Below are 8013 nucleotides of genomic sequence, written 5' to 3'. Positions count from 1 at the left end.
TCCAGCAGGGGGAGGAGTACAGTACAGTGTATTATCCATCTCCTCCAGCAGGAGGAGTACAGTACAGTGTATTATCCATCTCCTCCAGCGGGGGGAGTACAGTACAGTGTATTATCCAGCAGGGGGAGTACAGTACAGTGTATTATCCAGCAGGGGGAGGAGTACAGTACAGTGTATTATCCATCTCCTCCAGCAGGAGGAGTACAGTACAGTGTATTATCCATCTCCTCCAGCGGGGGGAGTACAGTACAGTGTATTATCCAGCAGGGGGAGGAGTACAGTACAGTGTATTATCCATCTCCTCCAGCAGGGGGAGTACAGTACAGTGTATTATCCATCTCCTCCAGCAGGGGGAGGAGTACAGTACAGTGTATTATCCATCTCCTCCAGCAGGGGGGAGTACAGTACAGTGTATTATCCATCTCCTCCAGCAGGGGGAGTACAGTACAGTGTATTATCCATCTCCTCCAGCAGGGGGAGTACAGTACAGTGTATTATCCATCTCCTCCAGCGGGGGGAGTACAGTACAGTGTATTATCCATCTCCTCCAGCGGGGGGAGTACAGTACAGTGTATTATCCAGCAGAGGGCGCACGGGCCGGCGGTTGTGGTCACGTGCCCCGGGATGACGTCACTCCTTCAGGCCGCTGTCGCGATGAGGCCGCGCTTTGTGGCTGCGCTCTTCCCGCCCGGTGTCCGCCGCCTCAGCACTCGCTGCTTCCCGCTGTCCGGGCTCCGGGGTCTCCTCCGGCTCCGCGGCCCGGGCTCCGCCAGCTTCCTGCATGGTCTGGTCACCAATGACGTGGAGCAGCTGAAGGACGGCGCTATGTACGCGCACCTCCTGAACGTGCAGGGGCGGAGCTTGTTTGACGTCATTGTGTACAGGTACGTGATGACGTTGTTACTGGCACGCCGCTGCGGGGCCGCCATCTTTAATTCTGGCAAAAGGCTTTGGTTTAGAGAGGTTTATGGATGTAGACAGTCAGCAGGGGGCGCTGTGCGGGTCAGAGGGTAATGAGGCGTCTACAGGACGACATGGGGTCAGGATTATGTTGTGTAGTCGGAGGCTCCTCGGTGCCCTGGTACAGGGTCAGGATTATGTTGTGTAGTTAGAGGCTCCTCAGTGCCCTGGTACAGGGTCAGGATTATGTTGTGTAGTTATAGGCTCCTCAGTGCCCTTGTACAGGGTCAGGATTATGTTGTGTAGTCGGAGGCTCCTCGGTGCCCTGGTACAGGGTCAGGATTATGTTGTGTAGTTAGAGGCTCCTCAGTGCCCTGGTACAGGGTCAGGATTATGTTGTGTAGTTATAGGCTCCTCAGTGCCCTTGTACAGGGTCAGGATTATGTTGTGTAGTCGGAGGCTCCTCGGTGCCCTGGTACAGGGTCAGGATTATGTTGTGTAGTTAGAGGCTCCTCAGTGCCCTGGTACAGGGTCAGGATTATGTTGTATAGTCAGAGGCTCCTCAGTGCCCTTGTACAGGGTCAGGATTATGTTGTGTAGTCGGAGGCTCCTCGGTGCCCTGGTACAGGGTCAGGATTATGTTGTGTAGTTAGAGGCTCCTCAGTGCCCTGGTACAGGGTCAGGATTATGTTGTATAGTCAGAGGCTCCTCAGCGCCCTGGTACTGGGTCAGGATTATGTTGTATAGTGGGAGGCTCCTCAGTGCCCTCATACAGGCTCAGGATTATGTTGTATAGTCGGAGGCTCCTCAGTGCCCTCATACAGGGTCAGGATTATGTTGTATAGTCGGAGGCTCCTCAGTGCCCTGGTACAGGGTCAGGATTATGTTGTATAGTCGGAGGCTCCTCAGTGCCCTGGTACAGGGTCAGGATTATGTTGTATAGTCGGAGGCTCCTCAGTGCCCTGGTACAGGGTTAGGATTATGTTCTGTAGTCGGAGGCTCCTCAGTGCCCTGGTACAGGGTCAGGGTTATGTTGTATAGTCGGAGGCTCCTCAGTGCCCTGGTACAGGGTTAGGATTATGTTCTGTAGTTGGAGGCTCCTCAGTGCCCTGGTACAGGGTTAGGATTATGTTGTATAGTCGGAGGCTCCTCAGTGCCCTGGTACTGGGTCAGGATTATGTTGTGTAGTTGGAGGCTCCTCAGTGCCCTGGTACAGGGTCAGGATTATGTTGTGTAGTCGGAGGCTCCTCAGTGCCCTGGTACAGAGTCAGGATTATGTTGTATAAGTAGAGGCTCCTCGGTGCGCTCGTACAGGGTCAGGATTATGTTGTGTAGTCGGAGGCTCCTCAGTGCCCTGGTACAGGGTCAGGATTATGTTGTGTAGTCGGAGGCTCCTCAGTGCCCTGGTACAGGGTCAGGATTATGTTGTGTAGTCGGAGGCTCCTCAGTGCCCTGGTACAGGGTCAGGATTATGTTGTGTAGTTAGAGGCTCCTCAGTGCCCTGGTACAGGGTCAGGATTATGTTGTGTAGTCGGAGGCTCCTCAGTGCCCTCGTACAGGGTCAGGGTTATGTTGTGTAGTTAGAGGCTCCTCAGCGCCCTGGTACAGGGTCAGGATTATGTTGTATAGTCAGAGGCTCCTCAGCGCCCTGGTACTGGGTCAGGATTATGTTGTATAGTGGGAGGCTCCTCAGTGCCCTCATACAGGCTCATGATTATGTTGTATAGTCGGAGGCTCCTCAGTGCCCTCATACAGGGTCAGGATTATGTTGTATAGTCGGAGGCTCCTCAGTGCCCTGGTACAGGGTCAGGATTATGTTGTATAGTCGGAGGCTCCTCAGTGCCCTGGTACAGGGTCAGGATTATGTTGTATAGTCGGAGGCTCCTCAGTGCCCTGGTACAGGGTTAGGATTATGTTCTGTAGTCGGAGGCTCCTCAGTGCCCTGGTACAGGGTCAGGGTTATGTTGTATAGTCGGAGGCTCCTCAGTGCCCTGGTACAGGGTTAGGATTATGTTCTGTAGTTGGAGGCTCCTCAGTGCCCTGGTACAGGGTTAGGATTATGTTGTATAGTCGGAGGCTCCTCAGTGCCCTGGTACTGGGTCAGGATTATGTTGTGTAGTTGGAGGCTCCTCAGTGCCCTGGTACAGGGTCAGGATTATGTTGTGTAGTCGGAGGCTCCTCAGTGCCCTGGTACAGAGTCAGGATTATGTTGTATAGTCGGAGGCTCCTCAGTGCCCTGGTACAGGGTCAGGATTATGTTGTATAGTCGGAGGCTCCTCAGTGCCCTTGTACTGGGTCAGGATTATGTTGTATAGTCGGAGGCTCCTCAGTGCCCTGGTACAGGGTCAGGATTATGTTGTGTAGTCGGAGGCTCCTCAGTGCCCTGGTACAGGGTCAGGATTATGTTGTGTAGTCGGAGGCTCCTCAGTGCCCTGGTACAGGGTCAGGATTATGTTGTATAGTCGGAGGCTCCCCAGTGCCCTCGTACAGGGTCAGGATTATGTTGTATAGTCGGAGGCTCCTCAGTGCCCTGGTACAGGGTTAGGATTATGTTCTGTAGTCGGAGGCTCCTCAGTGCCCTGGTACAGGGTCAGGGTTATGTTGTATAGTCGGAGGCTCCTCAGTGCCCTGGTACAGGGTTAGGATTATGTTCTGTAGTCGGAGGCTCCTCAGTGCCCTGGTACAGGGTTAGGATTATGTTGTATAGTCGGAGGCTCCTCAGTGCCCTGGTACTGGGTCAGGATTATGTTGTGTAGTTGGAGGCTCCTCAGTGCCCTGGTACAGGGTCAGGATTATGTTGTGTAGTCGGAGGCTCCTCAGTGCCCTGGTACAGAGTCAGGATTATGTTGTATAAGTAGAGGCTCCTCGGTGCGCTCGTACAGGGTCAGGATTATGTTGTGTAGTCGGAGGCTCCTCAGTGCCCTGGTACAGGGTCAGGATTATGTTGTATAGTCGGAGGCTCCTCAGTGCCCTGGTACAGGGTCAGGATTATGTTGTATAGTCGGAGGCTCCTCAGTGCCCTTGTACTGGGTCAGGATTATGTTGTATAGTCGGAGGCTCCTCAGTGCCCTGGTACAGGGTCAGGATTATGTTGTGTAGTCGGAGGCTCCTCAGTGCCCTGGTACAGGGTCAGGATTATGTTGTGTAGTCGGAGGCTCCTCAGTGCCCTGGTACAGGGTCAGGATTATGTTGTATAGTCGGAGGCTCCCCAGTGCCCTCGTACAGGGTCAGGATTATGTTGTTTAGTCGGAGGCTCCTCAGTGCCCTCGTACAGGGTCAGGATTATGTTGTATAGTCGGAGGCTCCTCAGTGCCCTCGTACAGGGTCAGGATTATGTTGTATAGTCGGAGGCTCCTCAGTGCCCTCGTACAGGGTCAGGATTATGTTGTATAGTCAGAGGCTCCTTAGTGCCCTGGTACAGGATCAGGATTATGTTGTATAGTCGGAGGCTCCTCAGTGACCTGGTACAGGGTCAGGATTATGTTGTATAGTTGGAGGCTCCTCAGTGCCCTGGTACAGGGTCAGGATTATGTTCTGTAGTCGTAGGCTCCTCAGTGCCCTGGTACAGGGTTAGGATTATGTTGTATAAGTAGAGACTCCTCGGTGCCCTCGTACAGGGTCAGGATTATGTTGTATAAGTAGAGGCTCCTCAGTGTCCTCGTACAGGGTCAGGATTATGTTGTATAAGTAGAGGCTCCTCAGTGCCCTTGTACAGGGTCAGGATTGTGTTGTGTAGTTAGAGGCTCCTCGGTGTCTTGGTACAGGGTCAGGATTATGTTGTATAAGTAGAGACTCCTCGGTGCCCTCGTACAGGGTCAGGATTATGTTGTATAAGTAGAGGCTCCTCAGTTCCCCCTGTACAGGGTCAGGATTATGTTGTATAAGTAGAGGCTCCTCAGTGCCCTTGTACAGGGTCAGGATTGTGTTGTGTAGTTAGAGGCTCCTCAGTGTCTTGGTACAGGGTCAGGATTATGTTGTATAAGTAGAGACTCCTCGGTGCCCTCGTACAGGGTCAGGATTATGTTGTATAGTCGGAGGCTCCTCAGTGCCCTGGTAGAGGGTCAGGATTATGTTGTGTAGTCGGAGGCTCTTCAGGGCCCTGGTACAGGGTCAGGATTATGTTGTGTAGTCGGAGGCTCTTCAGGGCCCTGGAACAGGGTCAGGGTTATGTTGTATAGTCGGAGGCTCCTCGGTTCTTTTTCTGATCCCGATTTCTTTTTGCAGGGTTCCGGGTCAGGGGGATGGGTCACATGACCTCCTCATGGAGTGTGATGCTGCAGCAGTGGACTCCATTCATCGCCATCTGCAGGTCTATAACTTCCGTAAGAAGGTGGATGTGCGTCCGTGTCCAGAGCTGTCGGTCTGGGCCTTCGTCCAGAAGAAGCTAGAACTTACAGAGAAGCCACGCCCGCTGGCCCTGTTCTGTGCTCCCGACCCCAGGGGCCCAGTGATGGGTAGTAGGGTGGTGGCACCCACAGGGCAGGACATTGCGGACATCCTGCCGGGGGTGGAGATAGGAACCGTCCTGGACTACATCCGCCACAGATATCAGCACGGTGCGTAATCCCCCACTATGGCCACCCCCAGCTCTCTACATGAGTGACCCCCACTATGGCCACCCCCAGCTCTCTACATGAGTGACCCCCAGTATGGCCACCCCGAGCTCTCTACATGAGTGACCCCCAGTATGGCCACCCCGAGCTCTCTGCATGAGTGACCCCCACTATGGCCACCCCGAGCTCTCCACATGAGTGACCCCCAGTATGGCCACCCCCAGCTCTCCACATGACTACATGGACTACATCCGCCACAGATATCAGCACGGTGCGTAATCCTCACCCCCAGCTCTCCACATGAGTGACCCCCAGTATGGCCACCCCGAGCTCTCTACATGAGTGACCCCCAGTATGGCCACCCCGAGCTCTCCACATGAGTGACCCCCAGTATGGCCACCCCGAGCTCTCTACATGAGTGACCCCCACTATGGCCACCCCGAGCTCTCTACATGAGTGACCCCCAGTATGGCCACCCTGAGCTCTCTACATGAGTGACCCCCAATATGGCCACCCCCAGCTCTCTACATGAGTGACCCCCAATATGGCCACCCCCAGCTCTCTACATGAGTGACCCTCAGTATGGCCACCCCGAGCTCTCCACATGAGTGACCCCCAGTATGGCCACCTCGAGCTCTCCACATGAGTGACCCCCAGTATGGCCACCCCGAGCTCTCTACATGAGTGACCCCCAGTATGGCCACCCCGAGCTCTCCACATGAGTGACCCCCAGTATGGCCACCCCGAGCTCTCCACATGAGTGACCCCCAGTATGGCCACCCCCAGCTCTCCACATGAGTGACCCCCAATATGGCCACCCCCAGCTCTCTACATGAGTGATCCCCAGTATGGCCACCCCGAGCTCTCTACATGAGTGATCCCCAGTATGGCCGCCCCATCTCTCTACATGAGTGATCCCCAGTATGGCCACCCCGTGCTCTCTACATGAGTGACCCCCAGTATGGCCACCCCGAGCTCTCCACATGAGTGACCCCCAGTATGGCCACCCCGAGCTCTCTACATGAGTGACCCCCACTATGGCCACCCCGAGCTCTCTACATGAGTGACCCCCAGTATGGCCACCCCGAGCTCTCTACATGAGTGACCCCCAGTATGGCCACCCCCAGCTCTCCACATGAGTGACCCCCAATATGGCCACCCCCAGCTCTCTACATGAGTGATCCCCAGTATGGCCGCCCCATCTCTCTACATGAGTGATCCCCAGTATGGCCACCCCCAGCTCTCTACATGAGTGACCCCCAGTATGGCCACCCCCAGCTCTCTACATGAGTGATCCCCAGTATGGCTGCCCCCATCTCTCCACACGAGTGACCCCCAGTATCCCCCCCACCCAGCTCTCTACACGAGTGACCCCCAATATGGCCACCCCAGCTCTCTACATGAGTGACCCCCAATATGGCCACCCCCAGCTCTCTACATGAGTGACATCCCCACCCCCTATATTAGGGATCTACCCCTCCCAACCCCCTCAGACTGCCGTTCGGATGTGACCGTAGTAAACAGTGTGGTGGGAGATGACATCACTCTTGGTGTGGTCATGTGACATGTAGGTCTTCTCCTTTCAGGGGTCCCAGAGGGGGTGAAGGACCTGCCCCCTGGTGAGGCATTACCCCTGGAGTCTAACCTGGTCTACATGAATGGCATCAGCTTCTCTAAGGGCTGCTACATCGGGCAGGAGCTGACGGCGCGCACCCACCACACCGGGGTCATCCGCAAGCGCCTGGTGCCACTGCACCTATCATCTCCACTGCCGCCTGAGGCCGCAGGGGCAGAGGTCACCACAGCGTCGGGGAAGTCTGCCGGAAAGTACCGGGCCGGGGTGGACCACCTGGGGCTGGCACTGATCAGACTTGTCTGTATGAAGGAGGAGCTTCACATCACAGTGGGAGGAGGAGCTCCAGTCAGAGTAACGCCCTCTTTGCCAGCGTGGTGGCCACCTCCTGGAGATGGCGCATAAGTAGGCGGAGACACAGGACTGTGTCACATGACCCAGCAAGCAGAGGTCCTGAAAACCGTGAAGAATTGACACAGTATTAGGAGCTCAAGCATCACTAAAGTGAGAGGGCCCTATTAGATAGATGAGCCCTTACTGACAGCTCCAAGATGTAATAATATATGTAAAAACTACAGGGGTATATTTTTATATACATTTATGTGTGATATATATTGTATAATAAAGTGACATCATCTTCTGCTACGTCCCTCTACAGGCCAGACCCCTATATAACATCCCACAGTGACTGCAGCAGAATAGTGAGTGCAGCTCATTAGAGCAGGGTGTGGCTGTGTGTGGAGCTGCTCTGTGTTTGTGCTCCTGTAGATCCATCTACCTACCCAGGGCCTGCTTCCCAGGCTCAGGGTCGGACTGGGGTGCCTGGGGCCAACCAGTGAAATTGATTTTGGGGGTCCACCAAATATTCTGTGATAAGGGAATTTCTAAGCACTAGCGGGGGCAGTGAAACAAAGAATAAGCTGGTCCCTCCCTCCCTCTCTGGTGGTGCTCGGCTCTTGGTTTGTGCACAGGGGCTGCAATTGTGAT

General features: G+C 54.7%; 1 protein-coding gene across 2 annotated transcripts; it reads left to right on the top strand.

Annotated features, from left to right (window-relative positions):
• Nucleotides 1–598: 598 nt before the first annotated feature.
• Nucleotides 599–7671, top strand: IBA57 (iron-sulfur cluster assembly factor IBA57). 2 transcript variants are annotated; one of them, XM_072131943.1, is made up of 3 exons: nucleotides 599–884; nucleotides 5125–5456; nucleotides 7040–7671. In XM_072131943.1, the coding sequence occupies exons 1-3, from the start codon at nucleotides 625–627 to the stop codon at nucleotides 7429–7431; spliced, it is 984 nt and encodes a 327-aa protein (XP_071988044.1). In that variant the 5' UTR covers nucleotides 599–624; the 3' UTR covers nucleotides 7432–7671. The 2 variants fall into 2 exon arrangements, with proteins under 2 accessions (XP_071988044.1, XP_071988045.1); XM_072131944.1 differs by lacking the exon at nucleotides 599–884 and adding an exon at nucleotides 891–1010.
• Nucleotides 7672–8013: the final 342 nt, after the last annotated feature.

Source organism: Engystomops pustulosus, unplaced genomic scaffold, assembly GCF_040894005.1.
Source record: "Engystomops pustulosus unplaced genomic scaffold, aEngPut4.maternal MAT_SCAFFOLD_179, whole genome shotgun sequence".
Taxonomy (NCBI): domain Eukaryota; kingdom Metazoa; phylum Chordata; class Amphibia; order Anura; family Leptodactylidae; genus Engystomops; species Engystomops pustulosus.
This window is presented reverse-complemented; position numbering and strand designations above follow the sequence as displayed.